Source organism: Pinus tabuliformis, chromosome 3_1 (assembly GCF_031772625.1).
Source record: "Pinus tabuliformis cultivar Carrire ecotype Pingquan chromosome 3_1, CPIR1, whole genome shotgun sequence".
Lineage (NCBI taxonomy): Eukaryota > Viridiplantae > Streptophyta > Pinopsida > Pinales > Pinaceae > Pinus > Pinus tabuliformis.
In genome coordinates, this window is record NC_142301.1 from 930,524,011 (window position 1) to 930,544,081 (window position 20,071).

Genomic DNA, 20,071 nt, shown 5'->3' on the forward strand with positions numbered 1-20,071 from the left:
TATCGCCGAAATATCGGCGATATTCGCAAATATCGCGATATTTTCGGCGAGCCGAAATTTCGCCCCGAAAAAATCGCGATATTTGCTATTTTCGAATTTATCGCGATATTCACGAGATTTCGGCGATATTTTATCAAATAGCGCGAGACGACCATAAATATCGCCGGGCAGCCTTTATAAAATGGGTTTAGGCCCTAAATGAGCCATTTCGGTTTCGAACTTTCGTGAGAGCTGGAGACGCTACGAACGGTGGCTGCGGAGGGTTTGAAGTTTGAACTTTGGCTGCGGAGGGTTTACAACTTTACAGGTATGCCCCAGCGTTAGAGTCTATACAATGGTTCACCGTTCAAGAGCCACCATCTAACACTATTTTGGTTCAGCCGTTCAGATGCCTAACTTATTCCAAGACTGTCTACGACATATAGACTTAGCCTTTAGATGATGATTGAACAATATACAACTTTCACCTAACTCCTGTATTATTTATCTAAGGAATGCCTTTAAGGCTTTGTCTAATAAGACAATTTCTGAGGTTGTTAGCTCAGTATTGTATGGCAGATCGAAGATTTTCAGTTAGACATACTGTGACTGGGTGTTTCGAATCTAATGAATAATCCATTTATGTTGTATCTTTGGCTTCTTTTCAACAAATGCATCCTTAAATTAAAAACAGATCAGCAAACTAGTGAATATCTGGTTCCTTCTTCAGGTTTGAGTGGCAAATGTATGGTGCTAGTGCTTGTTCTATTCTCAGTTTTTATCCTTGAATATTTCAATTTTCACCCAGCTTTGACACGTGATTTAGAGCTATAATATCTTTTCCTAGGGAAATTTTATAGAGCTGTTGCTACACCATCTCATACCTGTCTTGACATTTAACAGCCAGCAGTCAGTTAGGCACAATTACAGCACATCTTCACTCTCAAACTTAGAAGAGGAAGTATAATTTATGGCAGAGTTAGTTGCAGATTGGTTTTTTTTCATGATTAGTACTCTCTTGAAATATTTATAGTATATACAGCCTGTTTCATCCTCAAGCAGAAGTTGGAAATATGATTTGTTGTGGAGAAATAACCAGTTATTTTTATGACCATGATGTGCCTTGCATAGATGATACTGGTAACTGGACTACCTGTAGCTGAACTGGATCACCTTCTGGGGCCTTTTCTTCACTATTTTGGCAGACTAACTTTCGCATTTTTTGGATCCATCTTGGAGGACAAGTTGCTGTACTTTCTGGGCATTCTGATGAGGCAGAACCAAGAACTGATGCAACTGGTGTAAGGATGGTTATGACCAGCATATATTTGTATGAATATGGAGGGCACTGTTTGTCTTTTGGAGATAATACTTTCTCAAAATCTTTCCTTGAGAAAAGTTACCAGCATCTAAGAGGTTTCTTGGAGGATTTTATGGTATATCTGTTGAGCATTCAATGCACATTATAATGCAAATTTAAATATGTCTCTGCTGCCAAAGTTAGCATACCTGTAAACCTACCTGTAAAGCTAGGCTATTAAAAATTTAATTTTCTTTCAAGACCTTTGGATTTTTCTTGTAGAACTTTGTTAAAGTTTATTCCATTTGTCTTTGAAGAATGAGGATTTGATATTGAGACCTGCACCCATGGAATTTCGTAAATTCGTATTACTTATTAAGTTATTAAGTTACTAATTCCAAATTTTTTTTGGTGCTGTAGGTTTCCTTTTGAGTTAGCAACTTAGCCCACTACAAAATACAAATATGCCAAAAAACTTGGACCCATTTTGGGAGTATGGGATCCCTGATGGTGGGACAAATCGTGCATATCTTTCATGCAAATTGTGTGGGGACAAGATGACAGGTGGGGTTACACGACTGAAATACCATCTTGCTAGACTCCCTGGACATGATGTTGGCATTTGTAAAGTTTCTAGTCCGGAGCTTATACGAAAAGCTCTTGAGGCAATTGAAGAAAAGGACAGAAAGAAGGAAGAGGCGGAAAGAAACAAAGCTGAACGTGCAGGTAGATCTTTTGGGATATCTTCTCCTGATTTTGATGTTCAGGGTAGTGGCCCTAGTGGGAGGGGCTCCACAACTGGCACACCATCACATGCTAGCGCTACTGCTAGTGTGAATGCGAGGTCATCATTTTTTGTTCCACGAACAGGAGCTGGAGCACAACCTGGCATAAAATCGCTTTATAAAAAAAAGGAGAAGGAAGAAGCAGATAGAGTCATGGGGAGGTGTATTTTTTGGAGCGACTTACCTCTCAGCATCACAAAAACCAATCCATTTTGGCAACCAATGTGTGATGCTATTGCTGTTGTGGGCCCAGGGTACAAAAGTGCCACATATGAGGAGTTGCGGGGGCCAATTCTTCAAGCAGAAAAACAGGACATCAACTCTAGATTGGCGGAGTTGAAACAGACATGGGAAGTCACTGGCTGCACAGTGATGTCTGATGGTTGGACAGATAGGAAGGGTAGGACCCTTCTAAATTTCTTGGTACATTGTCCTAAAGGTACCATGTTTATTAAATCGTTGGATGCATCAAAACATATCAAAGATGCAGCAACGATATGTGAGTTGTTAGATGGGTTCATTCAGGAGATTGGTGTGCAGAATGTGGTGCAAGTCGTAACAGACAATGCAGCTAATTATGTGTCTGCCGGCAGAATGCTTATGGAGAGGCATCCCACATTGTTCTGGACTCCATGTGCAGCGCATTGTCTTGATTTGTTGCTTGAGGATATGGGGAAACTCTCCTTCATCAAGGAGGCAGTTGATATGGCTAGGAGCATCCCCAAGTTTATTTATAACCATGCTTTTGTTCTTAGCCTTATGAGGAGGTTCACTAGAAACAAGGAGTTGCGGCGTCTTGCCATCACACGTTTTGCCACAACCTTTATTACTCTTCAGTCTTTGCTTCGATGTCAGTACGAGTTGAAGCAAATGTTTGTGTCTGATGATTGGCGTGGTTGTAGATACAGCAGGAGACCTGATGGGATAGCCATTGAAAAAATGGTGTACTCTGAGACATTTTGGCGTGGAGTACAAGAAGCATGTGCAGTTAGCGAACCTATAGTAAAGGTTCTTAGATTGGTGGATGGAGAGAAGCCTGCAATGCCTTATTTGTATGAGGGCATGGATAGGGCCAAGGAGGCCATTCGTTCCTATTATGCAGACAAGGGTTCTGCTGGCCTTAATAGGCAGATGATGTTATGGGATGTGATCGATAGTCGGTGGACAGGGATGCTTCATCGACCCATTCATGCAGCAGCACTCTTCCTCAACCCTGCATTTGCATACAAATGCAAATTTCGTTTTGATGGCGAGGTGATGGAAGGGCTCCATTCCTGTATTGAGAGGATGGTACCTGATTCTGAGCTTCGTCGCAAAATCAGCCGCGAGATACATAGTTATCAGGATTGTGTTGGCCTATTTGGCTTTGATGATGCCATTAAGGAAAGGGCCCTCTTCATGCCACGTAAGTGACAAGTCATCACTCATTAGAAATTAGAAATTTGAATTTAATTATGTTTTAACTTTTAACTTTTAACTTTTAAGTTTTTGAATTTTTTATTTCATTATTTTGTTGTAGATCTTTGGTGGCGAAGCTATGGTGCAAGGGTACCAAATTTGCAAAATTTGGCTATACGAATCTTGAGTCAAACATGTAGCTCTTCAGGGTGTGAGCGCAATTGGAGTGTATTTGAGAAAATACACGCCAAAAAGCGCAACAGGTATAACTTTGAACTCAAGCCTTCAGTTGAGCAATTACACTTATTGTAATTTTTAATTTTTAATTTATGACCTTCAAGTGTCAAGAGTCAAGAGTCAAGACTCATTACTTTTTTTGACACTCTTACAGGTTGGAGTTCGCACGCCTCAACGATTTGGTGTATGTGCATTACAACATCCGACTTCGAGTGAGGCAAATAGAATCACCAGTGGATCCAGATGCCATTTCCTTAGACAATATTGATGTATTGTCTCCGTGGAGGGTGGAGTCTCAGGAGCCCATATTGGAGGAGTCACCTTCATGGTTGGAGGAGCCAGTGGCAGATGATCCATTAGAGCAGGGGCAGCAAGAGGAGGACTCGGAGTCAGAGGAGCAGCAGCACTTAGAGGAGGAGCAGGAGGAGCTGGAGGAGGACACTGCGGGAGCATCAGCATCAACACCATCTGCTATAGATATAGGAGAGCATAGCTCCATGCCTATCACTCATTATTTGACATTAGGTGCAGAGGCAGTGTCAGGGCCTTCTACTACTAGGGGCAGGCCTGACAAACAGCCCATCATGTTTTCTCGTAAAAGGGGGAGAGGGCAGTAGATAGATAGCTGCTAGTTTTATTTGTTATGCTACATGTAACTCATGATGATGAGATACTTTTATTATTATATGTGATGTTATTTTGTATTGGTTCTCCACATTTGAGTCCTTGAATGGACAATTATCAGGGATTAGCACGATTTGGTATCGCCTTTGATATATCATTTCTATTTGACATCATATATATTAGTGTTTTCTTCATATTTATGTGCCAATGTGTTTAAACTTTATTTCATGTTGTTATTGCTTTATATGTTTAAAAATCTGAAAAAAATGAATATATTATGCATTTTTTATGCTTGCTTTTGTTGTTTAAATTCTGAACATGAAGATGTTGCTTTAAAAATTAAAATAGTTTCTTGAGTGTTTGCTGGGCACTGTATAGTTATACTCATTTAATGCCAATTTTTTGTTTTTTTTGTGCCCTAGGTTTGAATTAGTTCACTACAAATGTCAAATATGCCAAAAGCCTTGGACCCATTTTGGGAGTATGGGGAGGCTGTTGGTGGGGCAAATCAGGCATATATATCATGCAACTTGTGTGGGACCAAGATGTCAGGAGGGATTACACGATTGAAATACCATCTGGCTAAACTCTCTGCATATGATGCAGCAGATGTGATGCCTTGTATGGTTTCTAGTGCAGAGGTTATACAAAAAGCTCGTGAAGCAATTGCTGAACAAGACAGAAAGAAAGCTGCTAGGGAGAGGCCAATGGTCTCAGATAGATAGCTGCTAGTTTTATTTGTTTTGCAACTTTTGCTACATATAAGTTTATAACTCATGATGATGAAATACTTTTAAACTTTTATATATGTGATGTTGTTTTGTTTGAGTCCTTGATTGGACAATTATCACTATCAGGGATCAGCAGGATATGTGATGTTATTTTAATTTTTGTTTGAGTCCTTGATTGGACAATTATCAATTTATCACTATCAGGGATCAACAGGATTTGGTATCGCCTTTGAAGTTTGATGTATCATTTCTATTTGACATCATATATATCAGTGTTTTCTTCATATTTATGTGCCAATGTGTTTAGTTCATGTTGTTATTGCTTTATATGTTTAGAAATCTGAAAAAAAATGAATATATTATGCATTTTTCATGCTTGCCGATATTTGCCGATATTTTGCCGATATTTTCGCCGATATTTCCGATAAGATATTTTCCGGACCCTCGCCGATATTTTCCCGATACCGATATTATCAACACTGATATCAATAGATGTCCAAAATATCATGAATGAATAAGTATATCATATATGTTATGATTCCAAACATGATCCAAAGTACTGAGTCCTGATTCCTAACCAGTGACTACATAGAACCAGAAGCATCTGCTTCTAAAAGTTTGCAAAATACTGCCAAGCAAATCAGTAAAAAATTAGTAGTTGAGAGTCTAAGACAATAAGAGTGAGAACTAGAAGAGATTCCTCCCACTCCTTCGCTTGCTTGACTCTCTAAGTTCTCCAAGTCATGTAGACTTAAAAGGTTAGGCTCCTCTAATTGTACCCAATCTGATGCATTTGTAGTTTGCAGATCTATCTCGTCAAGGTTGATTGGTGAATAATCCAAACCTGTCATTATCATGAGACATTGAAATGTAAATTAAAGTTTGAACTTTAAAGTGCAAATCAGATTATGAAAACTTCAAATTCAGGCTCTCACCTAGTATTTGCTTGTTGCGAAGTCGTAGATTGTAATGGACAAATACAAGGTCATTTAAGCGCTTTTTTGTCAATCAGTTGCCCTTCTTAGAATGAATTTTCTCAAACATGCTCCAGTTGCGCCCACAACCTGAAGCAGTGCATCCTTGATTTAAGAGTCGAATGACGAATCTCTTCAAATCTTGCGTATCACTACCAAAGTTTTGCCACCAAACTGATTTGAGAAACATTGTGCCTGTTGGACAAGATACAAGGAAATTTATTAAAGTTCTATTCCTTTGATCTATCCATCCATCACTTATGATTGTGCACCCCCTTTTTACCCATGATGAACGAAACTCAGATAGCACAAGCATGACATCTTCAACACTCTGTAACAACAAATATGTCCTAAGGCTCTCTAATGAAGGGGCTTTGAACCTTGGACCTGCAACAACAATTGCATCAATCATAGCTTGCCAATAAGGATTTCTGGCATAGTGGAAAGGTATGTCAGAATAGTACCAAAAGTTAGCAATGGCCTTCCTTGCATGACTATGGATATTTTTTTTCCAACCAGTGGCATCTAAGGTAGGTTGGGAACCGGGTTTTGTGCGGGGAGCAAAAAAAGTGTTTATGTTTCCACCTCCAGTGTTGAATGCAGGAGGATTCATTTGGCCTTGAGTTTGACTTGGACTTGGAGGCATGTGTGGGAAACTTGGGAACGACATTGAGGATTCAACAGAGGGAGTTGACAAGGGGGTATTGGAAGAAAATTTGTCAACTCCAAGAGTTCCTATTTCTTTATTTTGCTTTGCTTTCTTAGCGTTATGCTGACTCAACATATCAAGGGCCAAGGTTGCTTGGTGTTTGACATTTTCGTCAACCTTGTTGCAAAGACCGATATCATGGCTGGGTATCTGTGCAAGGTGGTACTTGAATCTATAAATGCCTCCACTACATTTCGATTTGCAAAATTTACAAAGGAGCTTGGGGTCTTTGGGAATCTTGTCACAATAAGCCCAAGCAAAGTCCTTCTCCCTCGACATTGTTGTTGTTTTGGAGTTGTGTTTAAATTGTGATTTTTGTTAAGATTTGGAGTCGTGCTTTCTGTTTAATTTGGCTCTTGCAGAGCAGTAAAAGACAATAAAAAATTAAAATTAAAAATACCATATATGCTTTAACTATTAAAATTAAAAATACCATATTGACTATTAAATTTTAACGTTGGCCGCTCCAACAAATATTAACGTTGGCTTTCAAAAATAATAACAATCGTGACTAGACTCACAACAACAACATGACCATTTAACATATATTTTATATCAAAATTTTGTGTTTTGTATGTATAGGATTTTCAAAAGCCTAATTGGGTAAACCCCCCAATACCAAAAACGAATTTGAAAACTTGTTATAAGTTATAACGATAACAAAGCTAATTTTAATTTTTACCAACCATTAATTTTGACTCGTAATTAATCTCACAGGCAAATTTTCTCATTCAAGAAATTCTATAGGATATATCACTGAATAATACAGAATCCAACCAGGTCTAAGAGCTTTCTCCAAAACCAAATCTTCTACTATGAAAACTCGACTCGATTCTTTCCATTACTCCCATTCATCACATCTCATTTATAAGATTGCTAGCTCGTTTCAAGCACAACTACCTCCATGAACAACATAGCAGACACAATGCTTAAGGCAGTTTTACAAGATGACAATACTTTTCAAAACAATGTGCAGAGAAATTCAATGCAGTCACTACATACCTATTACCAGGCTTCAACAAGTATTAAGTTTTAAGTTTCAACGTTGGCCGCTGAACCTTTCAATCAGTAGCTTCAACCTTATGTTGATAGTCGAGCTTTCTGGGAGTGTTGATAAATGATGGCCAGTAGTATTTGGCCCTTCCAGGCTCCAACAACTATTACATACGCTGCCCGTTTGTTTACTAGCTGAACAGAGAACTGTGAAATAACCACGCTGCTCGTTTTTTTACCAGCTGAACAGTGAACTGTGAAATAACTATGCCGCCCGTTTACCTTCTCCGGAGTTCGGCGTATCGTGAGCACTAGTGACTGAGTAGTGAAAAATAATAAACCGCAAGGCCACGTGTACCTTTTAGAGTGACAACCCTAAATCAGAAAAATCGGAAAAATCGAAATTGGAAAAGGAAAAATCACAAGAAAAAATCGCGTACTCATCGAACTCGTCCATAATCGCTTACTCGCGAGTCAAGGGCAAGCCGAGTCCGAATCGCGAGTACTCGACGATTCTTGTAACACTGATATATATATATATATATATATATATATATATCTATGTTTCTGAGATGCTTCGCTTCCAACAATTTTTGGAAAATGACGCTTCTGATGCTTATCTTCCAAAAAACATCCCTGCTTCATGCAACATTGATATATATATATATATATATATAGAGAGAGAGAGAGAGAGAGAGAGAGAGAGAGAGAGTTCCGAGATGCTTTGCTTCCAACGATTTTTGGAAAATGACGCTTTTGATACTTTGCTTCCAACAATTGCCCCCGCTTCGTGCAACGTTAGGCTAGACCCATCATCTATAGGAAGTATAGCACATCAAGATAAGCAAGTACACCAACTACCACATCATAATGAAATAACATGCTCCATAATCATTTGCTATGCGACCAAGGGGTGATCAACAAGGCAAACACATGTGAGAAGATCACCAAGTCAACACGCACAATCATCCAACCAAGGAGAAGTGAGACTCCACCAAACCAAGGATCTCCATTAAATAATCTAGTGCCATGAAGAGAAGGGGCTCCATGAAGATGCATCCCCCCAAGTCTAGTTCTCCAAGCTATTGGCTGCAAATCTCCATCAATGTGATGAAAATCACAAAATGGAACCTAATATGAGGTGTAATGTGCTGAAACCCTAATTTGTAGGGAGTGTATCTCTTAGATTTGTACTCTGTGGAAATTTTGACCAGAGATAGTCATAGATTACTTATTTCCAACACTTCAGCTGACACTCAGTTTGAAGGTCCCTAGCAAAAGTTATGGTTTCATCGATGAAGGGTACACCTTGAGGGTGCCGAACGAGAATTGATTATGAATCAATTACCTAATATGACATGAGAAACCTGAAATAATCCAGGTATGCACATGGATCACGACTTCCTATTATTTTGATTAGTTAGACAATAACACCTTAGATATTAGAACTCCCATGTGACCCAAATATATCCTTGTGCATTGAACATATAACAATGTATGTAATAATGACTATTAACCTTTATTGTACTTGTTCTCACTCATTAGTCATGTAGGTCCACATCTAGACAGGTCTACTATTTACTGATACATGTGACACGCCTTACCTGCATTAGGTTCTTGAATCTTAACAGATAACCATTCTTTTACATTTGTTAGGCCTGTAACATTAAGATTTTGCACAATACTTGGCTGGAGATGTCTTGAATGTATATTATATCTACCGCATTGTGTGTCAATGTTGCAAAAGCAAGCTATATCTGTAGGAACAATCTGAAAAGAGGTCTTGATATTTGACAGAAAAAACAACCCACTTGCTATGGTAATTGTGATAATTAAGTTGCATATTCTAGTGCAATTTTTTTCTGAAGAAAACGAAATAAGGTTCATGCACAATTGTATGATTTGATACTTCATTGTAAATCCACCTTTTGTGCAGTTTGTGTTGCTTACCCTGCAATAAAGTTTTTCCAAAGGCTTTGAAAGGAATTCGAAAAGGTTTTGGATTTTCTCCAGTGAGTGTTGTGCAACTATGGGGATTACACACTGATGATGTTTATCCTTAAATGAATTTTGATAGACATCTGTGAGGGCATCTCCAACATGATTTACTAGTAGTTCATAATTTTTGTCCAGCAGTGAATTTGAATTGAGTTAACCATTTTCTGCCAGAATCCAATTTCATGAATCTCATTGGGATATGCCAAAATCTATCTAAAAAAATTTCAAATAGGATTTTAGTTGATCTAATACTAGAGCTAACATTTTTAAGTTGTACTCTCATATAGATGATGGAGGAAGTTTTTCTTCATGTAGGAGGGAGTTCTTTGGCCACATCAGCTATGGTTCAAACACTTGCAGAATTTGCATCAGCTGATGGTAGAGAGATATTTTATGATCTTGAATTATAGTTCTGATTAATTGATTGTATTTCTAACATGTTACTGTGAAATATTGTACAGTAAGTTCCTGCATATGTTTCTCATCTTTCTCTGTTTGTTGATTTACTGACAGCTTGCCAGTTTAGTCTACGGCTCAAGAATGTCCTTTCACGAGTTTTGCCTGTTCTTGGAAATGTGAAAGATGCCCAACGCCCAATCTTTGCAAATGGTAAATGTCATTTGATTTAAAATTTATATTTTTCATCTTGAAAATGCCAATACATATGGCTTTTCCATGCATAGGTTGCAAATGTCAATAGCCTTTTGAATCTGCCACTAAATGAAAATGGAGTTTGGCACTTAGTTTATTGTTCATATTATCATAATGTGATATTTTTGTTTCATGCTTAGCAATCAAATGCTGGTGTCAAGCGGCTTGGCAATATCGTGCAGATTTTCCGTCAGCTCCACCATTTGACAGTGATGTGCTGTAAGTCCTATGCTCATGCTATCATCATAGTTACAGGTATTTGAAGCTGTTTCGGAAATTCTCATACAACAGCAGTCTACTGTTATTATAGGGTTATTTCTGTTTGTGACAGGGCCTTTCTACATTCCGCATTTGATTTGTTGCTAAGGGTTTGGGCCAGTTCTTCTGAACTGAAGGTTTGTCTTCTCTTCCAACCTCTATCATTGTGCCTTTTTGCACCATTTTTGTTCATGATCTTGAGGCCTTTTATTTGTTAATTTTCTTCCGTGGTGGCTTTGGCCTATATGTTTTTGGGGTTTGAAGTCTTCTGCTCTCACATGTAATTTTGTCATATTTCTTATTCCCCAAATTTTTTGTTGTGCTTCTATCATTGGTATTTCTTCTTGTTATGAATAATATATATATATATATATATATATATATATATATATAGTAAAAATAATATAAATAATAATAGACATAAACAATGATTAATTAACTAATAATTAGTAGGGAAGAGGCATGCCTCTACAGACATGACCATTTGTGAAAGGGTACTTACCTGGCTATATATACATGACCCTCACTCTCAATTGTATCATCATTCTTATTCATACATTTTAATATATATTCTTGTATCTCAATGGAGATCTTTATATTCCAAGTCTTCTGGAGTATTTAACTTGAAGAACGAACTTTGTTCGTTCCACTTCTACTGATTGTTGTAACTCGTTTCCATGTCTGTGACAGCACACACATATTTGGATTAGTGTGGATTGATTCCACCACTTCAAGCCACATTTCTACCAATCAACCGTGAAACCAGACTCTGATACCATGTTGAAGTATTGAAAAGATTGGGCAGATTAGGAAATGAACTCAGGACCTTCCCTTGTTACTATGCTGCTCTACCATTGAGCTACATGCCCTCATGACGAGGGACAGTATCCAATTTTAGAGTGTGATTTGATATTCCAATATGAACAAGCTGGGTTTGCAAATTGGGGTTGCTGGTAAAAAATTGTGTGGGACTGTTCTGTGGGTTTATTCAGCAGAATAACATCGCTATGCAGATTTGATCCACTGAATGCCCCATATGTATGTTAATGAAGATAGAAATGACATCCATAGTACATTAAGGATTAATCATTCGACATCAACGATCTCAAATCTAGATTTTAGCAATTACAAACAAACGTACAAATTTTTAACTCATATAACAGAAAGTAGACCATTAACTTATGGAATGAAATAGGTCATCTAGCAATTATTAGCAATACCATGGCCAAATAGTTATGTTTATAAAATAGACCATATGCACATTGAAGTATGGAGATCAAAATGTCCAAAACAATAAATTGGGCTAGTTGCTAAACACCTCTCTATAGAGAAGTGTTCACTAATTGTGAAAGCATTGATGCTGCCAAATGTTGTAGTTGTGGTGTATCACCGCCATGCATATTCCACCATCGCTTATATCGAGATCCTCATCATTAATATCATCCTTCATTCTTGCCTTTTGTCTGGCCTTTGCCTCTACCTTGATCCACTAGGTACAGCAATCAACACCTCCCATTTTCGATGAAACTGCCTAATCTAAGCCTTAAAATATGGTATAAAAAGCTTAACATGCTTGATCAATGATTTTGGTTTGAGTGAAGGGTACATTTATGTTAAGGCGATGACAAAAGGTTTTAACAGTCAACACTACCACCATTGGCGTACATATAGGGCTTGGTGCTCTTGATCAAATGCCAATCACATATCCTCATACATAATAGAAACCAATGAAAATGCTGCAATCCCATCAACCCTAAAACCCTTGAAATTGTTGAGTCTATTGAATTTTCAATGGGATATGAAATTCTACTTTCTCCATACAAAGTTTGATGAGGTTGGAACCACTCTCAAACATCCCTAAACAATTAATGATAATAGTAAAAATTTAATGGGTATATGTTAAAAATTTCAATTATAAATTGGATGGAAAAATAAGGGGCATTTCAGTTATATGGGGAGCATCTGTGGAATTGTGTGGCAGTGTTCATGGAAGCACACATCCAAAAATGCTCCTGCATCTCTGCCATCCACTGTGCACTGTTGGAGTGGGAGTGAGAAGGGAAAGTACTCCTGTGCTGCTTTGCTTCAATATGATCTGGTCTATTTACTCTAAAGTTATTTGGTTATCAGACTTTTGTTTCCTATCTATTATGGCTCTAATTGAACATAGGCTGGTATTTGTTTTGAGTGAATTGTTTTTTGTTAGGCTCTGGTTTAACTCACTTACTCTATGGGTGATGAGGATCTATCTCTAGGATTTTAGTCGTTGGCCAATTCTTCCTGTTTGAGGTCAGTGTTTTTTCAATGCTTCTCACTTTGAAGATTTTTCTGTATTATCTTATTTGAAGTGGGTTTGCTATTTGTGTCATCTCCAACTTGTCCAAGTAACTCTGGTAACTCACCGTTCTTCTTCTTAAGTATTTGAAATTGCTTTAAGTTGTTTGTCATTTGGGCCCATTTTTTACATGATAAGAGGTGCATATGACTGCTATTGTATGTCACCCCATTTTTGAATCAAATTATTGTGAGAAAGATCCAGCTGGAAAATTTTAGTTGCATTCCTGCAACAATATTGTCTTTTATAACTTGTTGCATTCTGTACTAAAACCATTTCCGATAATTCTCTTGAAACCATCGCTTTCACAAGTAAAAGTGTATTCCAAAATCGTTGTTATCACTATGGAAATTCTCACAAAAAATTCAATTTACGTCAAATAAAATCATCAGGCAACAGTTAAGGATATCTTTACATGCAATGAACCTTGCGATGCAATATTTCTTGTCTATCATCACTGTTTGCAGAGTACAACTCTGAGGATCTGTGTGCTTCAGTGTTTGCAGTCTACTATTGACTTTGTAACTTGAGTTAGCATGAATGAAGTGTAAAAGCGGCCTTTTATGTCAAATTTGTGTCTGTGCACCAGGTGCGGCTGTCGGTAGTTGAGGCACTGGGACAGATGGTTGGTCTCGTTAGTAGGTCACAGTTGAAGGGATCCTTGCCAAGACTCTTACCGGCAATATTGGGATTGTAAGAATTTGTCTCCTTATCAACATAAGGATTGTAGTTATTTTGTTAGTTCATGCTATGCCAAAGTTAGAGTTGAATATTTTGCTTGCTACTTGGAATTAGATGGGTGTAAAAATTAAATTGGTTCTGAACTTTGATTCATGCTTTATTATGTTGGCAGCTGTAGGTTAAGGGTTTTGGTACCTTTCAGTTTCTAATCTGACAATATGATTTTTACTTTATGTTTTTAACTGTTCTATTACTAGGTATAAAGCACGGGAGAATGCATTTTTAGTAACATGCAGCCTACACAATCTGCTTGATGCATGTCTCATGTCAGATAGTGGGCCGCCACTCCTCGACTTTGAGGTGATCTTCTGCTTCTGCGTTTGTATGTATAACTTGGTCCACTAGTTTTAAAACATTTTATACTTGTCCTTTGTTAGAATTTATTGATCTCATTGCATACAATTTGTGCTCAATTTTTCTTCTTCTTTTAGTTAAACAAGACATTTTTAGGCAAAACCATGATATTTTCTACAAGATTGTGAAGGCCTTCTGTAGAAAATCCACGAAATTCTGATCTGATAATATGATCAATCAGAAATATAATTTATTCTCATATAAACACAATTTCTCTACTAAATTTTGCAGTGGAATAGGAACAGAAATAACAATGATCACACAATACAAACACAATATTTGTCGAGGGAACCCAACTTGGAAAAGCCTCTACTTGATTATTGATAGAAACTGGGCATTAAATCTCTTACAAATACAACTTGTTTCAATCTGAAAAGAACTTTGAACCAGGCTTGAAACCCTTGCAAGATTGCTGATCCTTGCCTCCTAAATTTATGCGCACAAGCTTCTCTTGGCACACCTTTCTCTCACAAGCTCCACACATAAACCTGTGCAACCTTCTTACAAACCTGTGAGCTCTATTGCCTTGTCTCACCAAGTCGTGCTCACAAAACAATGACCAAGTTGTGCCTTCGTTCCTCCTTTTAAAGCAATTCAAATGGTTAAGTTTAGTGAGTTTCTAAATAAGGAGTTTGCTTTTGTGAGTGATTGAGTCGGCATGAGTTTACTACTCATGCAAATCGTCCTATCTCAAATCAAGGACTTGAGACTCAAGCACACGTTCTTTTCCAAGTTAACTCGCACTATAAGACTAATAACTCAGCCTTCCACTTTAACACATCAATTAACTGCTTAATAACTCCTCATAACTTTTAGGAATGTATCCTAAATTATAGGAGCTCGTCCTAATTTGTAGGGACTCATCCTAATGTTGAAATATAATGTAGCTATGGTCGGCATTTTTCATTGCTTACACAGGAAAAATCAATTTTGGTCACCTACAAGTCAGCTCAAATAAGCCCCTACAAGACGACTCCTTGAAGATATCATGTCAGCCCCATTAGGGCTAATGAGCCCTCACATGACACCTATTTATACAAGTTCGTTGGCATTCATTTCGTGAAACCAAAAATCACAACAATTCGTTCTGCAATTACAAACAAGTTCGGTCTTCTATTGCAGAGCATATCCACACGTGCGAAGAGGATAATTAGGGATCTTTTGACTGCGATTTGTATCTCCTTCAAAGGCTCTTTGATTACAGTGATTTGGGTATCTTTGACTTCTATTCTATTGATTCTTTGAGGCCGAAAATTACAAAGCAGCTTGCTCCTTTTATGTAACGTACTTCTGAAGTTGATCAAGGGTTTTAGGGCCAAATTCTTGATGGTTCGTTGGCATACTTTTGTGGTAACTACAATGAAGAGTTCGGTCTCCTATCACAGTGACTACAGGCCTAAGTTTCGGCCTCTTTGCAAACCTTACTCATTGGATAGAAGTGGAATCTCTCTCCTCTTCATAAACAGACTTTGATTGGGTATTTCATTGTTGATTATTTTGGATTTGTTGGAACATTTTGATGTACTATTGATGGACAAAATCTGTCTCTCATAAGGAAATGATTTTTGGGTTTTCCCTTGTGGGTTTTGCCCTGGATATGAGCCTAATCTTGGTGTCACTTGTCTCTTGCTTATTGTCTATTGTTCATTGTCTACTCTGATCTCTATTTACTGCTCTTGTTGAAGAGTTAATGAAGTTTTCCATGTATAGCTACTTGTTGATTAAAGGATAAAGAAGTTGTTTGTATCAATAGAAGTGGTTATCAGTTGTGAAAAACTATTTTGTCATTGCATTACTAGAATTTCAGCATGGTTTCAAAGGTTTGGTGAAGGAAAAAGAGCAGAGAGATCATCTTGTGGGCACTTGAAGAACACTTGAAAAGCATCTTGAAGAGCATTTGAAAGGTTTTTTTGGGATATGTCCTATATTTTCACCATGAATTCTTCTTTCGTGAAGACCGAAAGCAAGCTTGAAGGAGTCACTAACTATAGGGCTTGGAAGGCAAGAGTTGAGATCATTCTTGAAAGGAACAAAGTCTTGGGAATTGTCACAGGTAAAGTCATTGAACCATCTGATCAAGTAGGAAAGGAGAAGTTTTATGAAGATGATACTTTGGCAAGAAGCATTTTATTGGATTTTGTTAGGGATCATTTGGTTCCCTATATTGTTGAACATAAGAATGCTAAAGATATGTATGATGCCATCGTTGGATTATATACCACCAATAATGTGAATCAATCCATCAATTTGACGAGACAACTTTATAATATGAAGATGGCAAAGAATGACACAGTGACATCATATTTTGTCAAGATATCTCAAATTAGAGACCAACTCAAAGCCATTGATGAAGAAGTATCTGATAAGGAATTGGTAGTTGTTGCTTTGGGTGGTCTCCCTAGATCTTGGGACTCATTTGCTTCAGGTATTAGTGCAAGAGAGAATGCTCCAACCTTTGACAAGTTATGGGAAACATGCACTCAAGAAGAGTCAAGACTTTATTCTAGAGGAGACATTGAAGATCCAAGTATAGAAGCATTTGAAGCTCACGCTAAGGGTAAGAAGAAGAAGAAACCAAATTTTGGAAAATTCCAAAGAAGTGCTAGTAAAAGACAAGGTCCTAGATTTGCTTCAAGGAAGGACTCTACCTCTCATAGAAGGCCTCCTCCTCCCTCTCCAAGTAGAAGAGATAGAAGAGACAACATAGATAATAGGGACATCAGAGATAGAAGAGACAACATAGATAGGATGGGACATCAGATTTAGAAGAGACTAAATGTTCTAACAAATGTTCAATTCTTTCATTGTCAAGCCTATGGTCATTATCAAGCTCAATGTTCTCAAAGGAATCGAAGAGATGATTATGAAAGGGATGATGATTGTAAAAGAAGAAGAAGCTATCATGCATCTGCTGCTGATCTCAGTGAGCCATCTTCAAAGAGGAGGCATAGGAGAAGTGATTTTGAATCTGAGCACTCATTTATTTGTGCTCTTACAGGTCCTATTGAAAATCATGATGAAATTTGGCTTGTGGATAGTGGTGCCTCTAGGCACATGACTGGAAACCGTGATTATCTATGTGAATTACTTGAAAAGAAATTCTTTCAAAGGGTCGATCTTGGAGACAATGACAAATATGAAGTCAAGGGCATTGGTAAGTCATCTTTCCAATTGGAATCCAGATAAAATGTATCCATTAACAATATTTTATATGTTCTTGGATTGAAGAAGAATTTGTTGCCCATATCATCTGTTGAAGACAAAGGGTATAAAGTTGCTTTTGTTGATGGACAAGTCTTAGTATGGAAGAAAAATTCATCTTTTGAATCTGCTAAAGTTATTGGGGTACGAATTGGAGGATTATATCGTCTCCTTGGTCGTTCATTCCAAGCTCTTTTTCACAACACTTAAGAACTTAGTGAGATTTGGCATAGAAGGTATGCTCATATGCACTACAAAGCTTTGGGAAGATTGAAAGATTTTGTTAAAGTTGTACCAGAACTTAAGACATATCATGATGGAGTATGCAAAGGATGTGCCGCTGAGAATTTTTTTAAAGGAAGATGCACTAGCAGTGATAGTAGATCCAAGGGTATATTGGATCTTATACGCTCTGATGTCTATGGGCCCATGCTTGACAAAAATTTAGGTGGATGCTTATACTCTATATCTTTTATTGATGATTACTCTCGCAAGACTTGGATTTACCTTCGCAAGAGCAAGGATCAAGTGTTTGAAAAATTTTGTGAAGTCAAAGCACATGTTGAAAATGGTATAGGAAGAAGAATCAAGACTCTAAGATCCAATAATGGTGGGGAATATGTATCAAATTAATTTTTTGATTTCTACAGGGATGCTAGAATTAAGAGGGAGCTGATAGTTCCTTACTACCCTGAACAAAATAGAACTGCAGAAAGAAAGAATAAAACTATAATGGAAGCTGTCAAAGAAATGCTTCATGATTAAGAGTTGCTGATGTTTCTTGGGGGTGAAGCGGCAAGGACACCAAATTTTGAACATTTAAGAATCTTTGGTTGTCTAGTTTTTGTTCATGTACTCAAAGAGAAAAGGACAAAGTTGGAACCTTCTGGAAAGAAGGGTACCTTTGTTGGATACACTGAGAATTCAAAGGCCTTCAGGGTCTATATTCTAGGGCAACGATATATTGAGACTTACAAGGATGTTATATTTGATGAGGATGTTGCATTCTGGAAATCCAATCTGTATTAGGGTCATAGATTGTAAATTATTAATTAGAAAATTTAAATATTAAAAATAATCAAATGAATTCAAAATTTTAATTAGAATTTTTTTTACCTGTTGCGCTTTTTGCTGTGTATTTTATCAAATACACTCCAGTTGCGCTTACACCTAGAGGAACTGCATGTTTGTCCACCAAGCATCCACAAGTTAAAAGAAAAACGAGAAACATAAAAAAAAGTTAAAACATTGAAATCCTAAACTTGAAAGTTTGAAACAAACTGAAGCTTACTTGGCATTTTGGTCGTCCTATTCTTAATAGCCATGTTAAAACCAAATGTGCCACCTCCCATCCTATATACCTTAATTTCTTTATAAATATCTTCACGTTCTTGCTCAGATGCCACCATCCTCTCAACACAAGTGAAGAATCCATCCATCACCTCGGCATCAAATCTGAAACCACAAGAGTAAGCAAATGCGGGGTTGAGGTAGATACATGCAGCATGAATGGGGCGATGGAGGGTATTGTTCCATTGTTCATCAATCACTCTCCATATGACCTATTGTTTCTCTAACCCCTCGTCTCCCTTATCTTCATAATAAACACAAATGGCTTCTTTGGCCCTATCCATGGCCTCAAACCAGTACCCCATTGCGGATTTGTCTCCATCAATCAACCAAAGAACCCTTACCAAATGTTTTGAAATGGCACACACCTCCTCTACTCCTGCCCAAAAGCTTTGATCATATGAAACTAGTCTGCATATGCCCTCTCCCTCTAGTTTGCGGCTAATAGATAAAGCACACCAATCCTGTGAAAGAAACATGCTGTTCACATCCCACATAGAATTCAACAGAGACTGAAGAGATATGAAAGTAGTGGCAAATTGTGTAATGGTAGGACACACCAACTCTTTGTTGTTTGTGAATCTTCGCATCAAGCTAAGCACAGATGCATGATTATATATAACTTTTGTTATGCTCCTGGATGATTCAACAATATCCCTCTCAAGGGGAATCTTACGTATATCCTCCAACATCAAGTCAATACAATGAGCAACACGAGATGTCCAAAACAAGTTAGGATGCCTTTCCATAAGCAACTTGCCAGCTGTAAGTTGTAACATAATTTGCAACATTTTCTGTTATGACTTGGACAACATTCCTTAGGCCTACTTCCTCAGTGAAGATGTCCAACAACTCACATAATAAACGTGCATTTTTAATGTGTGCAGATGCATCAACAAATTTCATAAACATTGTCCCCTTGGGACAACTGTGAAAATTTCTAGATAGAAATCCGACTGCAACGACTGATATTATTTCTTCTACTTATTAATTCAGAATTAAGTTATTCATAGTGTTTCTACGACAAATATCGAAACAAATTCTACTGTAGCCTTCACAATTAAAATACCGCGGAAAGTAAATGCAAGGAAAAATTCTAGCACAAGTATAGTCACAATAACACAATTATTTTTGGACAATTGTCCCCGGAAAAACCCAATGCAGGAAAACTGGTGCAACAAAGGAGGGTTTCTTTATTAATCTTCAGCAAAAATCTCATGTACAAGTTACAACCAACAGAATAGAGAAGGAATATCTGTGAGAAATTCACTGACAGTTCTCTCACACTTCCTGGCGAGATTTTGATCCAGGAGAGGACCTACTATCTGCGTCTCACTGCGTCACATTGCGTCAGCTTTTGCGTGAGGACTGCGCAGTCCCAGTGTCAGTGTCTGCATTGTCCCTCTGCGTCACAGCCTCTGCGTCTTCTGCTCTTGCACTCTCGACTGATGCT

The 20,071-nt window shown here is 37.7% G+C and overlaps 2 protein-coding genes across 6 annotated transcripts in view; both read left to right on the plus strand.

The window, feature by feature from the left end:
• The window catches only part of LOC149190806 (ARM repeat superfamily protein), a 500,919-nt gene that overhangs the window by 49,486 nt on the left and 431,362 nt on the right, over positions 1-20,071 (plus strand). For 4 of the 5 annotated variants that reach the window (XM_089412272.1, XM_089412273.1, XM_089412269.1 and 1 more), the window contains exons 6-11: positions 10,016-10,106; positions 10,242-10,337; positions 10,520-10,598; positions 10,711-10,774; positions 13,562-13,665; positions 13,911-14,013. In XM_089412272.1, coding sequence (XP_089268398.1) covers positions 10,016-10,106; positions 10,242-10,337; positions 10,520-10,598; positions 10,711-10,774; positions 13,562-13,665; positions 13,911-14,013 — 537 coding nt within the window. The remainder of the gene's footprint in view (positions 1-10,015; positions 10,107-10,241; positions 10,338-10,519; positions 10,599-10,710; positions 10,775-13,561; positions 13,666-13,910; positions 14,014-20,071) is intronic. The other variant, XM_089412271.1, reaches the window with a different exon arrangement.
• LOC149190807 (uncharacterized) lies at positions 1,706-4,484 on the plus strand. The gene is made up of 3 exons (XM_089413446.1): positions 1,706-3,469; positions 3,584-3,725; positions 3,854-4,484. The coding sequence occupies exons 1-3, from the start codon at positions 1,744-1,746 to the stop codon at positions 4,314-4,316; spliced, it is 2,331 nt and encodes a 776-aa protein (XP_089269572.1). The 5' UTR covers positions 1,706-1,743; the 3' UTR covers positions 4,317-4,484.